The sequence below is a fragment of the Maniola jurtina genome, chromosome 14 (assembly GCF_905333055.1).
Source record: "Maniola jurtina chromosome 14, ilManJurt1.1, whole genome shotgun sequence".
Lineage (NCBI taxonomy): Eukaryota > Metazoa > Arthropoda > Insecta > Lepidoptera > Nymphalidae > Maniola > Maniola jurtina.
In genome coordinates, this window is record NC_060042.1 from 4,433,926 (window position 1) to 4,454,557 (window position 20,632).

General features: G+C 36.3%; 2 protein-coding genes across 3 annotated transcripts; one reads left to right on the plus strand and one right to left on the minus strand.

Moving 5' to 3' along the window:
* Window positions 1-1,743: 1,743 nt before the first annotated feature.
* On the minus strand, window positions 1,744-14,299 carry LOC123872008 (WD repeat-containing protein 3). The gene is made up of 16 exons (XM_045916112.1): window positions 14,026-14,299; window positions 13,327-13,536; window positions 12,917-13,114; window positions 12,288-12,461; window positions 11,620-11,816; window positions 10,786-11,003; window positions 10,029-10,149; window positions 9,549-9,750; window positions 9,106-9,195; window positions 8,546-8,683; window positions 7,529-7,798; window positions 3,993-4,157; window positions 3,712-3,777; window positions 2,984-3,144; window positions 2,342-2,564; window positions 1,744-1,952 (listed from the first exon to the last, which is right to left on the minus strand). Exons 1-16 carry the CDS (start codon window positions 14,194-14,196, stop codon window positions 1,788-1,790), a joined length of 2,769 nt encoding a protein of 922 aa, XP_045772068.1. The 5' UTR covers window positions 14,197-14,299; the 3' UTR covers window positions 1,744-1,787.
* Window positions 14,300-15,182: 883 nt separating this feature from the next.
* On the plus strand, window positions 15,183-20,086 carry LOC123872014 (phosphoribosyl pyrophosphate synthase-associated protein 2). 2 transcript variants are annotated; one of them, XM_045916120.1, is made up of 7 exons: window positions 15,183-15,401; window positions 15,511-15,624; window positions 15,969-16,088; window positions 16,742-17,030; window positions 17,487-17,656; window positions 18,090-18,204; window positions 18,677-20,086. In XM_045916120.1, exons 1-7 carry the CDS (start codon window positions 15,382-15,384, stop codon window positions 18,980-18,982), a joined length of 1,134 nt encoding a protein of 377 aa, XP_045772076.1. In that variant the 5' UTR covers window positions 15,183-15,381; the 3' UTR covers window positions 18,983-20,086. The 2 variants fall into 2 exon arrangements, with proteins under 2 accessions (XP_045772076.1, XP_045772077.1); XM_045916121.1 differs by having other exon boundaries at window positions 15,183-15,375.
* Window positions 20,087-20,632: the final 546 nt, after the last annotated feature.

Below are 20,632 nucleotides of genomic sequence, written 5' to 3' on the forward strand. Positions count from 1 at the left end.
GGCTCTTATCCTCTGTAACATCCAAATTGGAACACAATTTTTTGCGTCAATGTTATCTATTTTTTAACCCCCGACCCAAAAAGAGGGGTGTTATAAGTTTGACGTGTGTATCTGTATGTGGCATCGAAGCTCCTAAACTAATGAACCGATTTTAATTTAGGTTTTTTTTTTGTTTGGAAGGTAGCTTGATCGAGAGTTCTTAGCTATAATCCAAGAAAATCGGTTCAGCCGTTTGAAAGTTAGGTATCAGTTCTTTTCTAGTTACCGTAACCTGCACTTGTCGGGGGTGTTATAAATTTTTAATTTACACTTGTTGAGATTGAAGTCTTAGGCTAAGATCTATAGAGCGTACTTTGACTTTGCTCAGACTTAAGCTTCAGTTAAAACGAGACGGTTTTGTCAGTAGGTAGTATAGCGCTGTCTCGTTTTAAGCAAAATCAAAGTGCGGTCTATAGATCTCAACCTTAGTCAAAGAATCAAATGCGCATTCATGAATCTCCATGAATCTTAATATTGCGCCTTGTAGAAGCGATGCGGCGCAGGTCAGCGTCTAGCATTCGGCCCTTTGTCTACCTACCAAAGCGGAATTGAACGGAGAGGAGAAATATTTCATAAATAACCACTAGTATAACAGTCTCCCAGACTTCTCTCCTCTACGCTCACCTCCGCTTTGGTGGACACCGGGCCTTAGTGATGGTCGCGGGTCGTCGCGCGGCGGGAATACTCATTGTGAAACATTAATTTGTTGTATAGATGATAAATAATGTGACTTACGCAGGGATGGATACTTAAATTATTAAATTTTAACTGATATATTGGCTATGTAGTGAGTAGAATATTTTTTTACAAATAAAAATATAGCAGCTATAACTTGTTGTTTATTTTACACTAGCCGATGCCCGCGACTTCGCCCGCGTGGATTTAGGTTTTTTGAAATCCCGTGGGAACTCTTTGATTTTCCGGGATAAATAGTAGCCTATGTGCTAATCCAGGATATTATCTATCTCCACTCCAAATTTCAGCCAAATCCATCCAGTAGTTTTTGCGTGAAGGAGTAACAAACATACACACACACACACACACACACATACAAACTTTCGCCTTTATAATATTAGTGTGATTTCTCATTATCAAATCTACCTTCAAAGGAATATGAAAAAGATGAATTTTGACTAACCCGGTCCACACTGATTGCGGCAATAGATATAATAATATGGGTAAAATTGATATACTGAAAAGAAAATAAGGAGGCTTGAAAGGGCCCTTCGCAGATATTTCAAAGTACCTAATAATACAAACTTTTATCTATTTACAATCATTTTGTAATGTAAATAGGTACTTAGGTACGCACAACAGACGGAAACGTGTAAGTCCGGAAACTAGCCCAGAGAGAAGGTACTTAAGTAGGTAGGTACCTGGTATTTGATCTCTAACAATAAATAATTTGAGTGCTTATTGCCGTAAATAATTATCAACCAATAGACGTTCACTGCTGGACACAGGTCTCTTGTAGGGCCTCCACAGTGTACAGGGTCCACTAGCAAAGCGGAGACAAAGAGTATGTATGAGCGGAGATACTTTCAATAGCCCAATTACGAGTAGGTTATTGTTAGATGGATAATTTGTCATCTCTCAATAATCTGATGGTAGAAAACACGTCTTCACTTCGCTTCATAGGAAATGCACCCTTCACCTTAATTAGAATATGTACTATCAATTTCAAGAGGAAGAAAAAGAAAATAATTCATGATATAAACTTAATAGTTTTTATTCATAATGTTGTTATTCTAGGTCACAGTGACTATGGGTCGTTTGACTGCCTGTCGCGTCCGCGCGCGTCGGTCGCGCGTGCGTCGCGCGACTGTCGCGTCGTGGAACAGCTGCTCGCTGTCGGCTTCCTCGATGTCGCGCCGCATCCATTGTAGAGCGTGCAAGTTGAAGCCAACCATATCCTGCAGAAACATGTCATCTTTAAATTCTCAGCAAATATTTTTGGTTTATTTATAAGAAAACTAGCTTATGCCCGCGACTTCGTCCTCGTGGACCAAACAAATTTCAAACCCCTATTTTACCAGATTTAGGGTTAAATATTCAAAAATCCTTTCTTAGCGAAAGTCTACGTCATAATAGCTACTACCTGCATGACTTTCACCCGATGCGTCCTGTAGCTGTGCGTTGATAGATTAGTCGGTTAGTCACCTTTACCTTTGATATATGTATTTAGATTTTCCTTAAAAGCTTTGATAGTTTTATATTCTTTATCAATATAAAAATAAAAACACAAAAGTAATAAAATAGTGCTCAGTAGTGAGCCGGCGAAGAGTTGAGATAAAGTACTCACCCGCAGCTCGGTGAGGCGCATGGCCGCTTTGGCCTGTATCTGTATGAGATGCTTGAGCAGGCCGTGGTTGGCCACGAGCGGCGCGTGGTGCACGCGCAGCAGGAACAGCGCGAGGCGACACAGCAGCTCCGCGTGGTCGGCGCGCTCCAGCAGGGTCGGCAGCATGCGCACGATATCGCACGCCGAGCCGAACGGTATCAGGAGTAATGCTTCTTCCAGTTCGCTGCAATGTATAGCGTGCACTCCAGTAGCGTAGGTATGGTCGTAGTTGGACGTTTTAGAGGACAAAGAGAAAGCCTGTTGTCATCGTATTAGGGAAATGTCTAGACGACCACAATCAGAGCTAAGGCTCATGACTGAAATTATTAGTTTTTAAAAGTCGATGTAAACTGATATGGTAGAGTTAGCTTACATCTCAGGGACAGACATAGGCTACTTTTTATCCACAAATTCATAGTCTTCGGATTTTTTCCTTTACTTGTGCTATACGACCCTACCTACCTGCCAAATTTCATGATTCTATAGGTTTTCTTGACAGACACGACAAACAGACAGACAACGAAGTGATCCTATAAGGGTTCTTTTTTTCTTTTGAGGTACAGAACCCTTAAAATTGATTAAATCAAGAATTATGATGTTCACCTGGACCGTATCTTCTTGACGGTCTCGAAGAGGAAATCCTCAGCAGTGGTACAGTTGTAGGCAGCCATCAGTATGGGCGGCTGCACGAACTGCCCGCGCGCCTCGCTCACTTCCCTCTGATACTCCGCGCCCACTTGTAGACACTCCATTATTGCATCCGCCTGATATAACCAACAAAATTGTTAAACATCACTGTAGGGGCATGGACTGACGTCGGCGTTTTACCGTGTTGGGTTTTTTTTTGTGGAAGCGTTCGATGTCGATTTAGTTCTACGTCCACCGCGTACAACGGTCTTGTAATTTGGATTCGTAAAGTAAATAAACAATGGTTTCTCCAAAGTAAACAATTGTCTTATTTCTACTACTACCTTGGTGGACTAGAGGAATGCGGCGCTACAGTAAGATACAAACTGGCAAAGATCCCGAACTGCTGGCATCACCATTCGCCAAAATCACTATTCAAAAATCCTTTAAACAATTTTTTGTGGAGCAATTTTATTAAAATGAACAACCAACTTTAATTGCACGCTGGTTCCTCAATTTTTAGCCACTGTCAAGCTTTAGTTTTATAAAATAAGCAATAACAGTATCAAAAGTACTTGGAAAATGATTGTTTTCTAAATTGTTATTTTTTATGTACAACACAACACTATTAGCAACTAGAAGCCGCAAATAAGAAATAGTTGGAGTTGGTTAACATTTTAAAGGATCATTTATAAAATTCTTACAGCTTTTTCTGCTCCAATGGTTTTCTTAGTAGGCATATTGAGTCCTGGCAGACCTGGTACGGGCGCCTGAAAAAAATTATGTAAAATGAGTTACACTTTCTTGTGATCTGAAACATTATTATAAACCTTACTTAGCAGATGTTTATGTGATAATAGCTATCTGCGTGCCAATTTTCAGCCTGATCCGTACAGTGGTTTGTGCTGGGAGTTGATAGATTAGTCAGTCAGTCAGTTTTTTCTTTTAATATATAGATAGATTTAGAAGATGTTATGCCACTCACATGTTGTTCCCCGGTAGCGAGTCCCTCTTCAGCTTCATCCGTGTCTCCCAACACGAGCGGCTCGTCTGTCCGTGAGTACAGTCGCACGCCGAAGTCCGACCCGCAAGTCGCCACGTGTAAGCCGCCCGCGCCGACCGACAAACCAACGCATTCACCCGCGTGGCCCTACAGTACAATAATATAGACATCATTTTCGTAATTAACACTCCTAGCAAATTCGAAAATAATACCCATGTGTAATGCTTCAAAAAATTAACGTAGTGCCCGCCATCTTTAAATTGAAAATAGATCCGTGGCGAAAATTATTTTTCCGAATGGGAATGGGTCTATGGGCATTTTATTTATTTATATCTTCAAATGTACAAAGGAACTTATAAGCCAGGGAAACGGTAACAGCTGTGTTAGTTAAAACCTGTGTCACAACCACTAACGCTCACCTCCGGATTTAGATAAAACAAATATAGAATAAAATAGATTAGTAGTAATTACAAGATTGTCAGAATCAATTTTATTTTTTTATTTTATTTTATTTTATTCGACTAACCTACAACTTTTATACATAAAATATTTACAAAAATATAATAGTTTATAGTATTAGTATTTCATTTATTGCAAGATTGTAAGTAAAAAGATGTTACATAAATTTTAAGTAGGTACGTATCACAATCTGCCATGACATGGCGTGCAAAATTAACTATCTTTACATACATTTTCAATAAGTACATAAAATATCATTCTTAATCAATAGAAAATTTAACAATTCAATATATAAATTAGCAAAAGAAGTTACAGTCATATTCAAAGAAAATTAAACATTAATAGGTAGGTACTCCTGGAGTCACAATTATAAAATAAAAATATATGTCACAATGTTACAAGTCAAAAAATTGAAATATAGAAATATAAATGTATTTCTTCAGGTGATAATATAAGAGAGACCTAATTCTGGACAAGTAGAATCACATCAAGTCAAATCAATAAATATAATGTCAGATAACTAAGATATTTTAAAATTATAATTTTATGACAAAATAGTTAGTTAAGTAATAACAATAGAAAGACTTGACTGTGTTTAAACAACTACGAATATAATGCACAAATATTAATAAATAAAGTTTTAAAATCAAATCTTAATATTTTTTAGGAGATCATCAACTGCATAAAAATTTTTTTCTTGCAACCATTTTTTTAATTTATAGCTGAATTGTTTAAATGGAAGCATTTTGATCTCCAATGGCAATTTGTTAAAAATTTTTATGCACATAGAGTAACAATTTTTCTGATACAATGTTGTTTTTGAAATCTTATCAAACACTAATTTATTTTGGTTTCTCAATCCTCTTTTTCCAACATTATCATGCAGAGTTTTGAAAAGGTGATGGTTTGTTTTAACAAACTTTGCAACTTCCAAAATGTACATACATGGAAGCGGCAATATCAAATGTTTTTGAAAGACAGGCTTACATGATTGAAAAGGCGGCATATTTAGAATAGCTCGTAGACATTTTTTCTGAACTATAAACGCCTTATTAAAATCGGTTGAATTTCCCCATATAATCAGGCCATAACGGAGCACTGATGACACGTAACCATGGTATGCTGTGAGAGCTGTATTTAAACTAGCAGTCTTTACTAATCTACGTAATACGTATACAAATCTATTTAGTCTATTACATATATTATTTATCTGAAATTTCCATGAGCAATGTTGATCAATTTCTATACCTAAAAATCTACAATTTTGTACTTCATTTATTTTATGTCCTTTATAGTTAATATCAAGATTCACATGTCGTTTATTATAATGTCTAAACTGAATAAAATTAGTTTTATCAATGTTGATACATAAATTGTTATGTTCCAACCATTCGATTATTGATTGCACAGTATTATTTATGTCAGATTCGAATTTATTTATGTCATTATTATTACATGTTAGAAGAATAGAAATATCATCTGCAAATAGAGTCATATTATTATTTGTAATGTCTGGTAAGTCATTAATATATAAAAGAAAAAGAAGAGGCCCTAGAACTGTGCCTTGTGGTACTCCATACTTATTTGTTTCAAATGATGATTTAAAACTCACTATTTCATTATTTTCATTTAAATTTTCTATTTCCACACACTGTCGTCTACATTTGAGAAAGGACTGTATCCATTCTAGTGCTGGTCCTCTAATGCCAAAATTATCAAGTTTATCCATTAAGAGTTTGTGAGAGACAAAATCAAACGCTTTTGTCATATCAATAAATATAGATATTACGACTTCTTTTTCATCCATACTTTTTATAATTTTACTTACTAAGTTAAAGCAGGCTTGCGTTGTTGACTTTTTATTTTGAAAACCATATTGTTCATTTTTTAATATTTTAAATTTGTCTATAAATTCAGTTATGCGTTTATGCATAGCCTTTTCAAAGATTTTTGACATCACTGGGACAAGTGTAATGGGACGATAATTACCTAGTTGCTTTTTATCACCCTTTTTGTGGAGTGGCTTGACCACAGATAATTTTAATGCGTTCGGGAAGCAACCTTGACAGAACGACTGATTTATTAAGTAAGTTAAAACAGGTGCTATTTCTTTTTTGCAGTATTTAATTACTTTTGTCATTATTTCGTCATGCCCAACAGCGTTGGTATTATTTAATGACGTTATAATATTTTCGACCTCTTTAATAGAATATGGTCTTAGAAAAATGGTGCTAGATAAGCGCGTTTTATTAGTATTGTAACACTTTCCGTTGTCCTTATTTGTAAGTTCTATAAAATATTTATTAAAGCTGTCGACAATTTTTTTGGAATTTGTATATGTACGTCCATTTAAGTTTATTTCTTTGATGTAATTTTTGTCAATATTTTTATTTGAATTTTCTTTAATTATATCCCATGACGCTCGGCATTTATTTTTTGAATCTGTCACGTATTTATCATTACAATTTTTTTCGGCAATTCTACAACAGCGCCTGAGGATTTTAGAGTAGGATATATATTTTTTTTTATTATCTTGGGTTTTTTGTTTGTAATATTGACTTTGTAGCAGCCTTTTAGTTTTACAGCACACTTTTAAACCTTTTGTTATCCATTTAGGTCTCGTTATTTTGTTCATGATTTTTATTCTTGTCATTGGGAAACATAAATAATATAATAACGTAAAATTTTTATAGAATTCTTCAAATGCTAGATTAAAATTGGAGTTACTGTATGATTCTGAGAACGATAAGCTAAGTAAATATTTACGAAACATTTCCATATTATCTGCGCTGTAGTCTCTTCTAAAAATATAATAATACTTTGAGGGGTCCTTGGTCTCTGGATTAGTTAGTGGCACAGATAGCATTTGTGCTGTGTCATATAGCTAAAAAGATACATAGTATAAACGTTAATAAAAGCTAGTACAGAAGATAACGCACTTAACGTGTGGGTGTCTGTGTTTGCAAGTTATTACGGATATATTGTAATGTTCATACACTAAAAAAGTAAGCTACAATAGAAAATTACAAAAGAAAAAGAAGTTATTAAAGACAACTTACATTCAAAGTGATAATGTTATCATAAGAGTCCGCATCCCACTGTTTGACCTTCCCATCCTTAGATGCAGTGAAGAAGTAATGCGTGCTTGGCACGAACTGCAGTGACGTAATCGAGTCGTTGTGAGCGAATATCGACTTGTGGCAATCTCCGAAGTCCATGCCCCAGATCTTCACGTTGCGGTCAGCTGAGCCGGTGGCGATGATGTTGGAGTCATAGCTGATGTCCAGACTGAGCACTGGCAGCTTGTGGCCGTATAAGGATAAGTAGAACTGTTGAAAAAAATAGGATTGATGAAAGTAACGTCTGAGAACCTGAGTAATCGATATAGTTCAGGGGAGGTTTTTTTTTGCTGCTTCCCCCGATATGATATCGTTTTGTTTTATTTAAGACCTATTGTTCTCCTTTGTTTGTGTGATTTTTAAAAGGAACAGAACCATGCGTACGTACCAATGTTAATTTTTATATTCAATAATATTAAACAACATTGGGTCTAAACTACCAGGGGTTCTGTTCCTTTTTATTGCTATTCCTGCTATTTTGTAACAAAATAGCAGGAATAGGTCTCTGCTTTCGACGCTGTGCAGAATGGTCGGAATAGAGTCCCTTCACAGTTATAGCTCAGTGGGTTGCGAAGCTGAAGAAACTGCATGACTGCGAGTTCTCCATAATGTTCTGGTATATGAACTCTGCCAATCTGCATTTGAAGGCGGACTATTGCCAAAGCCTTCTAATTCTAAGAGGAAACCCATGCTCAGTAGTGAGCCAGCGAGGGGTCGATTGATGATTTTAATTTATGACTACGTGTTTTCTTACTAGGCACAAATTACTTTTCTAATACAAAACAACAAATAGTTGATATTTATGCTTATCCTGTTGTACATAATCTCTTAACAGATAGACCAAATCTGATGCTATCCCATTTCCGCTGGGAGATTATGAAAAGGATAGCAATACACTGTTAGCCAGTTTAAAAATTCCGACTGTAAGTTAATAATATTATTTTGTACTTTACTTACTTTAAATGTGTCCAAGAAAAATATCTTAACTGTGGAGTCGAGTAAACCCACCGCAATGAACTTGTTGTTAGGACTCACTCTTACAGCCGTCACTGATTCTTCAAGCTCCAGTGTTCTCGTATGTAAAAGTGATAATACCTTCAAAAAGTAAGAGCAATGTTACGATTGGAACTGAAATAAATATGTTATCATGATTCCTGTGTGATCTATTAGGTTTTTTGATTGGAAAAATAAACTATAGAGTTTCTTGCCAGTAGAACTAGGAGGAACACTAGTTTTCCTACATGAAATAAATAAATTTTGAATTTGATTTTTGTAAATCCGATTGTAAGAGCCGATTCACACTGGAACGGCAGCGGCGTGGCGAGCACTTTCAGTGTAAAAGAATTTTAGACTTAATCTAAATAATTAAAAGACCAGTATCGCTTAAAAAGCTCGAAAAGGTCACACTAGCGAAGCGGCGCGCGCAGCCGCCGGCGGGGATGCGAGCCGGCCGTGGCAGGCTCTGCCGACATTGTCGCGCCGCTGCCGTTCTAGTATGAATTGGCCCTTACTGTTACCTTGGCTTTGGAGTCTCCTGAAGGATCAGGAATAAGTTCAAACTGCCACAACTTCACCGTTTTATCTCCACCGCCTGAATAACAGCCACGCTGCAAAAATATTAGAAGATCAACAAATACACAAATATAAATTTTACAACCACTATAACTTGGATTCTATGCAAGTAACATCTTAGCTGTGGAAGAGAATTAACGCCTAAATTCCTACGCTGGTGCCAGGCGTACACACGACTGTTCAATGTGTTTTATTAAATACCACGTAGCGACAGCGACGCTGATACTACGCGTGACCAACTTTAGCGCAAGAGGGATACAGTTCTATAGAAAAAGCCGTAAATCGTAAATAAACTTTCATGAGAGTAAAACGGAATTTTTTGAAGGAAGACTGCAATTAAATGCTGAAGCTAACGAGTACATCATCCAAGTTAAGAGCACTAACTCACCAGATCCGGAGTAAGTCCAACACTGGTGCAGTTGGAGGAGTGTGCGGGTACTTGCTCCAGCACGCACGCGGCTGCTACATCCACTAGTAGCAACGAGCCGTCCGCGCATCCCACCAGTGCGTGTCTGTCGCCCGGCGCGAAGCACGCGCTTGTTGGCCGACCGCACGTCACTGGGATCGTACGGAGGCAGGTCTGACTTGTCCTAAACACAACCATTCAAAAAATTAAAAAAGAACATAAGTCGAATTGAGAACCTCCTCCTTTTTTTAAGTCGGTTAAAAATAGCATACCATTATTAATAAGGCCATGCTTAGAAAAATTAGGGATTACCCAAACAGTCACAAGTAAGAAACCTAGAACTAAATTAAAGAGAAAAATACTGCAACCGCTACCTTTGCCCTTTTTAGTGATCCATACCCAAAGGACAAAAACGAAGCCCTATTATTCTGCTGTGTGTCCGTCCGTCATTACTGTACTCACCGGTTCCACAGTTTGATGGAGTCGGCGGAGGCGGTGAGCACGGCCAGGTTGTCGGAGCTGATGGCGACGCAGCGCGGCTCTTTCGCGTGCCCCGGCATCGTGATTTGCTTCAGACATTTCACTATAAACAAAAACGTTTATCTTCTTCCAAATATGCCGTCTCTATGTTTAGTCAACGACACTACTAGACAACACCATTTTTCTCACACAATCAATTTTTGTTCCACCACAGCCACTTTGTGGTATGATACCATAGTAACGTATTATTGAGTAAATCTGTGATAGTGGTTCGTATCAGAAAGATGAACAATGAACGTAGTATTAGAAATAGTATAAACTAACCGATGCCCGCGACTTCACCCGCGTGGACTTAGGTTTTTCGAAATCCCGTGGGATCTCTTTGATTTGCCGGGATAAAAAGTAGCCTATGTGTTATCCAGGATATTATCTATCTCCATTCCAAATTTCAGCTAAATCCGTCCAGTAGTTTTTGCGTGAAGGAGTAAGAAACATACATAGTGTGATGAAGATATATTATTATAGATAGATGAGATAGATAATAATATATCTTCATAATAATTATAGAGAAGATACATTTTGTATAGGTATTATGTATGCATATTTTTTACTATAAACCAATGTCCTTGAAGATTTTCATGAATAAATAATTTATAATGTTTTGCGCACGAAGAACGAGGATTCACCACACCACGGGTGTTGGCATCCTTGTGGTGATACAAATAGATTGTGTACAAACCTTCATTCCCCTCAGCAACAGCCAAGCTATGCAGCTCCAAGGTATTGGTGGACAAGGTAACCCCAACACGCAGCTCGCCCGTGGTCCCCATCAACACAGTGGCTGACTTCAGCTTGGCCGATAGCTTGACGGAACTTAGTCGCCGAACTTCGTCCGAAAGTGTGAGAATCTCTGATACCTCCGTTGTTGCGTCATCTGCTTGGTTTTCTTTTTGCTTTCTATGGCGTTATTCAAAATTCAAATTCAAAATTCAAAATATTTTTATTCAATTAGACTTTTCAAGTTCTTTTGAATCGTCAAAAGCATCTACCACTGGTTCGGAATGCCTTTCATACCGAGAAGAACCAGCAAAAAACTCGGCGGTCAAAACATTAAATGTAGATTTAGTAGTCTTTAGCTTCGAAAAAAAATTTTTTTTTTAATTTCATAAGAATAGAAAATATAGAAGGCTAGTAAGAAAAAACGTTTTCCAAAATTTTTTTTTGTCTACGCGCTAATTAACCGATAGTGTCTTTTTTTTGGGAACATAATTAGCATTTTGCTTATAAAATCATATAGGTAGTCTAAGATAACATTCAGTTGTTTAAATTTTTGATGAATTTTTTGAATCTTTAGCCTCTGCCTTTTTACCTCTAACTTGAACCTTTTACTTTCTATTCTAGATAGCCTACTTCAAGTTATACAAATAAATAGTAAATAAAGTTATTTTGTAGTAATAGTAGCAAAAATGGCTTTAATTTAAATTAATATTGAGCACCCTGCAAAAGAATACAAAAGATTTGTCAAAGAAAAAGGATAATATGCGTGTCATTTTCATAAGTAAAAATGTCTTACGTCAACTTTTTCCTCTGTTTCTTGACCCGCTTTTTCATCCTGGCCGTAGCCTCCTCGTCGCTGCAAAAGGCGAAAAGCTCCAACAAGGAGTCAGTGCCGTAGCAGGCCAACACGCTTTGCCCTGGGTCAGTTGCGAGCCCGACCACTCGGCCCTTACCGCCGCGGATCAGTGTACCCACTTGGTGGCATTGCAACATCTGAGCAATCAATAATTTCGAAATAACTACCTCATATTATGGTTATTTGAACTGTACCATAACTAAATCACACATTTTTAAAAATTTTGTCTGTCTGTCTGTTTGAACTGGGTGATCTTCCGAACGGCTGAACCTTTTTTAACAGGACTCTCCCAGGCAAGTAGATGAGAATGGAGAAGTTTCATGATGTTGTAAATATCATATTTAACGCAATGGAATTAAAATGCAGATCAAAACTAATGAATCAGTGAATTTTTTTAAATCCATCAATAAATAGCTGAGAAATGAATTATTTAAGTGTTATTACATGTTATTACATGTTACATGTTATGTTTAAGTGTTATTTAAGTTTATTACATGCAATGATTGCGGGAGTGTGACGTCATTTTGCGTTGAGAGATTGTAGGACTACAATTAGCTCAATTGTTTAATAGTTAAGTCGCTTACATAGAAGTTTAAAAGAGAACTTACTGAGCTGTCTTCAGTAGCGTCAGTGTCTTCTAATTTGACAATCTCAAGTTGCTGCACAATTTTGTCCTCGTCTTTAACTTTTTCATTCCACTTCAACTTCCATACTCGTAGCTGCTGATCCATGCTGCCTGTGACCAAATATCTCTCTTCTTTTAGTAGTACAGCTGACCATACCTGGAATTACAATTGTTCTATACAGTAGTAATAATCTAAATATGTAAAAGGAAAAGTTTGGCTGACTGATCTATCAATGCACAGCTCAAACTACTAGATGTATCAGGCTGAAATTCGGCATGCAGGTAACTATTTTGACTAAACATCCACTAAGAAAATTTTTAGGTAAAAATTTGAATTTTTCTTTATCATATTTTGAATTTTGATTATAGCAGTTGCATACAAAAGTAAGAAATATGATGTAAGTAACATTATTGAATTTATGGTGATATTGTAAATCTGTATAAACATGTTTGCCAAAATTCTGTCACATTAGGAATTAGATCATGAAAATCCCATTTCATAATGCCAAATTGTTCATTTCACTTACAACATTTTTTTGGTGCCCACACAAATTATTAATTTTTTGGTAATAATATTTATAAATAAAAAGTATCATTTGAGTTAATCCTTACCTCCATCTGGTGTCCACCAAGAGTCTTAAAACAATGCTTAGTCTCAATGTCCCAGAATTTGATAAAAGTGTCCTTTGAAGAGCTCACAATACAGTTCTTGCCATTAATAAAAAGCGCACTGGTCACCACCCCCTTGTGGCCACTGAACCTTGCCACCCCAGTCTCTGATACCACATCCCAGAGGATGACTTCAGTATCCTGAAAATAGTCCTATGTGTAAGACACTTTATACAGCGTTTAGAGAACAAGATATTCCATTTGGTAAGATAGTTTAGTTTAGAGATAGTACAAACAGAATTAGGCACATTGTATCCAACTGAGTTAGAATATCAGAAATATTATAGTGACTTTCATATCATATTATCTTTAGACTTAACTTGCAAAAAAGGGGAAAATAAAATTGTACTCACTTTAGATCCAGAAACAATTCTATGCCCCAGTTCATCATACTGTAAACAAGTGACAGCAGACTTGTGGCCAGCAAATACACATACAATGTCATTGTTGATCAGTTCAAACACATTTATGTTTCCATCTACATAACCCACTGCCATGTGGTTCCCAGTGGGGCTTGCAGCTATTTGAGATACCACCACATTCTCACCTGGGACTACTTGAGCCTGAAATATATATTATTACTATCCACTTTATGTTTACCACCACAAGGAGAATAACAATAAAAGGACAGAAAACACAGACAGAAGTAAAATACAAAAGGTGGTTATCCCTTATTAACAATCTCTACAGGCAACCTTAAGCAAATATGAGAAAAAATAGACTGTAGGTGGTGTCTCATATAATTATTATAAGTTATAACATACATACACATAACATAAGATATACATATCTTACTAAAAGTACTACTAGGTAGTGAAAATGACACTAAGGTCAGCAGTAGAATATTGGCTACTGCCTTTTTGTTGAGGGACAATTATAAGACATGTTAAAGTCTAACTACAGTACCCGGCAGGAAAGATTGCACATTGAACTTATAAATTGGAAAGAGAGTTCAGGTTCAGTGTTGTGTTGTAGTTTCTGAAGGTTCAGCTAGGCGAGTATGTCGCCGATGGTCTTCGCAATTAAATGCATAGTTAATAAATAAGCTATACCTTTTCTCCTAATCTCATATCCCAAATAATAACATGTTCACATGCACCGACGGCAATATATCTTCCGCTAACACCTTTCAGAGTTACATGGGTACTATTGCAATCTGGACTTGCTATGACGTTGAAAACGCCGCTTGGGGCGTACCGTAAATATTGTTTAGTGAGTCCCATATTATTTATTTTCCAAAAAGGCTAAATTATTAATTAACCTTATCACAATCACATGCTGCTTTGTTTTGATTTTTTTTTTGCATATTTATCTCAATATCTGTCTGCATTAAATTTGACACATCTTTGACATGACTTTGACAGTAGAGTAGGCTCTACATGGGTAAGGTAAGGTACTAGGATGGTATTCTAGGTAATTCAAGGTGGGCTAACGGCTATTTTCTTATTTTCTGGCTCTAGCTGTTTTTTGGTCGTAATATTTTATTTTGTATTTTATTTAAGTTTTAAAAAACATTCAAAGAATAAAGGAAATAGGTAACTAACTACCTATAAGTGAAAAAGTTTTTGAAGGAGTGAAGAGTTTTCAATGGACGTACAGCGTTTTATTCTCTATACTATCTCTATGTTCTCTATCTTTAAAATATCTATGCCTGGTTAATGTTGCTACATTTCAAGATTTTCTACTAAAAAGGTAGTAATATTTTAAAACATGACAATCTTCTTCTTTATTAGCCCTTAATCATCCATTGCTGTACAAAGGCCTCCTCATATTGTGCACCCATTCTTCTCGGTGTTGGGTGAGCCTCCTCCAAGTTTTCGCCTAGCTGGTGATGACAGATGTCGTCGAACCAACGGGATGGTTAACGTTTCTCCTTCCGGTGTGTGGTCTCCATTCCAATAACAAAATAGGTCATCTGGGGTCCTACAAACAATCTCCATTTCAACCTAAAATTTGACAATACTAGTTATTTAGTTGCACCGACCAGAAACAAAAGGGTTAGTTGTATTCTTAATTTTTTTTCTAAAAGTGACATGTTTTGTAATAAACAAAACCGATTTTATCTTTAGAAAATAAAATTTTTACTTTCTATTTACTTTTACTTTTCACTCACAAATTATGTGTGTGAAAGTGTGAAATTTTAATGAAATAAACAAATTTCAGTTTTGATAAGGTATAATTTAAAATTATTCACATTTCACACTGGCAACTCTGCCGGTCCACGATTTGTGTGGATTGCTGATTTTCGTTCCTTTATTTATTTTAATAATAATAATAAGTGTGTCTCTAAAATTGTTTGTATTGCAGCGGAAAAGGTGTAATCTTCTTACCTTTAACATCCCGTGGTACAAAAATAACCTGATATATTATTTTCATACGCCGTAATTAAGGACAACCATCAGGTTATTATGTTACTCAACAAAACCAGGTTTATTGTTTTTCTTGTTGAAGCAACGTTCCTTCTTTAACCTTACATCGTATTTATTTACTACAATTTGTTGAGAGGTTGCTAAATGCAAAGTTGTATGGTTTCACAGGTTGGTTGGATTCACGAACCGCTCTCATAAGTGCAACATGGAGATTCATTCCACGTCAGACGTCGTGATTTTGAGCGGTAATTCGCATCCCGAATTAGCTGATCTCGTTGCAAAGTAAATATCTATAACTATTACTTTTACGATCTTTCAGTGAGGCTTAATTAATTTGACCTTTTGTAAGACATACAATCAAAACTAGCTGAACCATCTTCCCATCATTGGAATTTCTGAAACATTCTTATGAATTTCTTCACAAACAATGAAAGGCATGTAGCCTTTCATTGTCCTAAGTGCGGAAAAGAAACCCAAGAAGAATCTATGTTTTTCAGTGTCAATGAAAATATAGAACTAGAAAGATTACTTAATTCTTTACTTTTAGAAGTGTTTTTGAATCTACTTACACTATTGCTTATGATATGTATGTAGAATGATGTATTGACAAATGCTTTTTATTTCAGTCGCCTAGGAGTACGAAAAGGAGGATGTTCGGTTTACCACAAAACAAACAGGGAGACAATGGTCGAAATTGCTGATTCTATCCGTGGGAAGAACATTTACATCATACAGACTGGGACAAAGTAAGTCCTTGATGTTGTTTCAATACTTTTACCATGTATACATTCAATAAATTCTAGTTTGATATAAAACTTAAGACATAAAAGTATCATAGGACTAGTTTTAAGTGTATTTCTCCTAATAGGTATTATTACACTAAATGGCATATCATCAACAAAGGTAAAACACAGGCATCATAATGCTAATACTTTGATTTGTCTTTCAATGTTGTCTTTATTAGTTAATAGCATTGCAGCAAATTAAAGAGATGCAAGAAAAAAGTGCATGTTTGTATGTTATTATCATCATAACCTGGTCGTAAAATAACTGGGAGCAATCACAGCTAAATTCCGTGGTTTATGTAACTGTTGGGTAAATTATAAGTATTTGTTTGCATACCACCAAGTTTGCATAACATTCTGATGTTAGAACACCTTTTTTGCATTCCATTTGCACATTCCATTTCCATCTTCGAACAGGACTGCCCATATTAGGTATAGCATAAAACTAACATTGACAGGTATAGTATAAAATTAATAACCATTGTCAGACAGACAAAGATTCTTCCCACTGGATATATTTTGTCTATGATTATACCAATTCATCTGAAGCATATCTCATATTTTAATGGTCAAAGCATAAAAAAAACAAAAACAAGCATTTTAATCACTTGCAGGGATGTTAACAACAACATAATGGAACTACTGATCATGGCACATGCTTGTAAAACTTCATCAGCACGCTCCATAGTCGGGGTCATTCCATACTTACCATACAGCAAGCAGTGCAAAATGAGGAAGCGTGGATGCATTGTGACCAAGCTCCTGGCGAAAATGATGTGCAAATCTGGTCTCACGCACATCATAACCATGGATTTGCATCAGAAAGAGATACAGGGCTTCTTTGACTGTCCCGTAGATAACCTGAGGGCATCACCCTTCTTGCTGCAGTATATTCAAGAGAGTGTAAGTGGCTGTTTATAATAATTTATTATAATATAAATATTTTAACATTAAAGCATTGAATGTTTATGTTTATTTACAGTTCTCAAGTATTTTGTTTATTGTTACATGTTGATATTTATTTATATTTATATCTATAATTATATTGAACAATGTTATATAATTTACAAGAGTTTTCATTGAACTGATTAAAGAATGAAATAATGTATTTTGTTAGCTGCTGTCAGTTATAAAATACCTATTTTTTAATTATTTTTTTTGGATATTCCCATAGCCTTATTATAAAAACTCCCTGTAGTTACATGAAAAAGGGTTTAGGCCTGAAATTTGGCAAGCAGACAGCTAATTCAATGCCTAAAGGGGTAAAGCAGGGATTAGAAATTTGTGTAGTCCACGTGAACAAAGTCACGGGTACAAGCTAGTCATGAATATGATACTCATGGTGGTTATTACCCTCAGATCCCAGATTACCGCAACTCAGTGATAGTAGCTCGAAACCCTGGCTCTGCGAAGAAGGCCACCTCATATGCGGAGCGCCTTCGGCTGGCTATAGCCGTGATACACGGAGAACAGAAGGAGGCTGAGAGCGACGAAGTGGACGGACGGTATTCCCCTCCATGCATGCCTAGGTAAGGAATCTATTTATAATCTATTTTCTCTTAGCCAACTTGATAGGAGCATAGCTCCCTAAGGCACTTATTGGACTGCCGACGATAAGCGAGAAACAAGTTGAGCTAAAAACGAGTTGGCGAGCAACGTGAAGCAAGTGTATGGTTGAAATAGTTTTATTGCTTGGTTATGAGCGAGTTTGACAGGGCGTGTACATTCGTTTGTTTAACTTTGGCTTGTGTTCAACTATTATGTTCTCACTCTTGATTCTGAGCATAACTTAGTTTTAGAATATTCGCATCAAGTCATCACAATAGTAAGAAGCGCTTACTAATGTAATATGAAAAGGACATACAAATCCACGCTCTTTTATAATTTACATAATCCTCGATTGTATAATATGCTTTTCTCAGGAGCATAGTTTATCGTATTATATTTATATGATAATTTCAGCGTGGACCGCTCGCGAACAATGGACGTGTCAGTAGGCGTGCCTGTGCACCCCGCTAAGGAGAAGCCGCCGATCAACGTTGTGGGCGATGTGGGCGGCAGGATTGCTATTATGGTGGTATGTATTCACTCGTGCCATGCCAATAGCTGTGGTAGCCTAGTGGTTCAGATGTCCGCCTCCTAATCGGGAGGTGGGGGGTTCGATCCGGGCCATGAATATTTATGTTCTAATGAGCACTTAGGTTGGGCAATATTATCATTATCAGGTATGGGCAGTTGGGCATTTAGGTTCTCTTGGACAATGGTTCTCTAGACTAGAATCGAAATCTGACTATCCTGACCCTATGCAGTCTTATCCATAACTACCTTACAGTATTTTCGTGAAGGAGAAAGTTGGTCAGTTTGGTCCGTTTTTACATTTCATAAACTATGGTATGTATTTTATGATATCACTAGATTTGTTTAGTGAAATGGTCTAATTGAGTTGTCTTTTAACACATCGCGGGATTAAGTCGTATCCTTAAGGGATATGGCCAACTCCCGGTTTATGCCATTTCGCTGAGGCATATACAACATTTACTTTATTCCAGGACGACATGATAGACGACGTACAATCATTCGTAGCGGCCGCGGAGGTGCTAAAAGAGTGTGGGGCGTACAAAATCTACGTGCTAGCGACACACGGCCTGCTCTCTTCCGACGCGCCGCGACTGATCGAGGACTCCTCCATCGACGAAGTGGTAGTCACCAACACAGTGCCGCACGAGCTGCAGAAGATGCAGTGCAACAAGATCAAGACCATCGACATATCAGTGCTGCTGAGTGAAGCAATCAGACGCATCCATAATAAAGAATCTATGTCTTATCTGTTCAAAAATGTTACACTCGAGGATTAAGAATAGGTGTCAGGAATATTGGGTGGACATACTTATAATACCCAAGACAAAAGAAGACATGTCGCGTGGTAGTGGATCAGAGTTATAAGTATATTTCTAGCGTAAATCTAATCGCTCACCTGTCAGTATGCATATTTTGTAGTTCAGTGCAAATAAGATGACCAACCTTGCCAATCACAATCAAAAATCGAGTATAGATCTCGGCTTAAGGCTGCGTGTGCACGAGCGACTTTTGTCTTCACGACAATCTCCTACATCCATGCGCGTAAATAGGGATGATGACTACTGGTCAAATTAGTGACTTTATCAAACGTCAAAACGCTTGCTTAGTGAGGAAGCTTGTATGAAATTCACAGATAAATATTTAACATAATTTGATGTAGGTACTTTTTTAATTAAATCGGTAATTAATAAAAGTGGTTAGCAAACTCAAAACTAACGTAGATTTTACGAATCTCGGAAGACCCTCTATTTAATAATTCCTAAGAAATTATTTTTGACATAGTCATCATCCCAATTATTGACACGTGCACTTATTTACATTGCCATTTAATTAATGAACCAATGCGGCTATTTGGTCCGCGCGTTATTTAACCGCTCATGCGTTGCGACCCTTATTGATAGTAGCACCAAACTAGCTAAAGTAAGTTGAATGAACCAAAAGCAGTGTCATGCTTTTTACAGTATTCTCTACGGAAAAGGACATCGTGATTGTTAGCTCTGTATTTTAGTTCAGTTTTTTGTATGAAAATATGGTGTCAGTAATCTGTATAAGTTTTGTAAGCTACTTATATTAATTATAACTTGTAAATTCTGATTGTTTGTTGCATATTTGCCAGGTTCTCTAAGGAACAAATTAGTCAATAAATACCATTTAGTTAAATATCTATACTTCTAAATCGTAATTTTTATATGCCTAGCTAATAAAATATGTATTAACATATTAAAATTACTTAGCAATATTGTTATTTGCCAAATTTTTGATGGCAAATGTAGTCTGTACAAAATGTCAAAAGCATGACCACCTTTAAAATAAGGACTGAAATCGTACTTTTAACATGACACAAAATTCGGCGCGTGAGAACTCATTTAATACGCATTGCATTTCTTTTTTTAACAAATAATAACGTTGCTAAGTAATTTGTCGACAGATCACAGATACATTTATTATTATTAATTACAGTTGTAATAGCGAAAATTCGTAGGTCTATGGTTGTAAGTATTAAGTTGTATCTTGAACTTAAGTTCCTATGTAATTTGAGTTCATTATATAATGTTTCAGGAAAAGTGTTAAAATAGGTATCTGAGATAAAATCGATGGATAAATAAAATAGTACTAATTAAGCTGAAAACACGTGCGACCTGATTTGGGATTTTTAGTCAGGCAATAATTATTTGACTAACAAGAGTCGCGTTTAAGTTGGTTTAGGTGTTTCTGACCTAATTTGTGTAGGTTTATTAGGTTTCATTTTGTGGTTTTAAAAGTTTTTAAAAGTTGTTTGCCCCAAAAAAAAAAACAACCCAAGCAATTTTATCTAAATTCCTAAACGTAATATCAATTTTTTTTCTTTCTAGAAGCATTTTCTTAGTTATATAGACTTATATTATGGCAGTCTTTGTGCCTGTGCAAGAAATGAGTAAACTTTGTCA

Coding starts and splice junctions, on each gene's coding strand:
- LOC123872008 (XM_045916112.1), bottom strand. CDS start 14,196: ATGGGACTCACTAAACAATATTTACGGTACGCCCCAAGCGGCGTTTTC. Junction 13,537..14,025: donor ATATGAGATTAGGAGAAAAG/GTATAGCTTATT, acceptor TATATATTTCAG/GCTCAAGTAGTCCCAGGTGA. Junction 3,778..3,992: donor TCGCTACCGGGGAACAACAT/GTGAGTGGCATA, acceptor AATTTTTTTCAG/GCGCCCGTACCAGGTCTGCC.
- LOC123872014 (XM_045916120.1), top strand. CDS start 15,382: ATGTTACTCAACAAAACCAG. Junction 17,657..18,089: donor TCCCCTCCATGCATGCCTAG/GTAAGGAATCTA, acceptor TGATAATTTCAG/CGTGGACCGCTCGCGAACAA. Junction 18,205..18,676: donor GCAGGATTGCTATTATGGTG/GTATGTATTCAC, acceptor ACTTTATTCCAG/GACGACATGATAGACGACGT.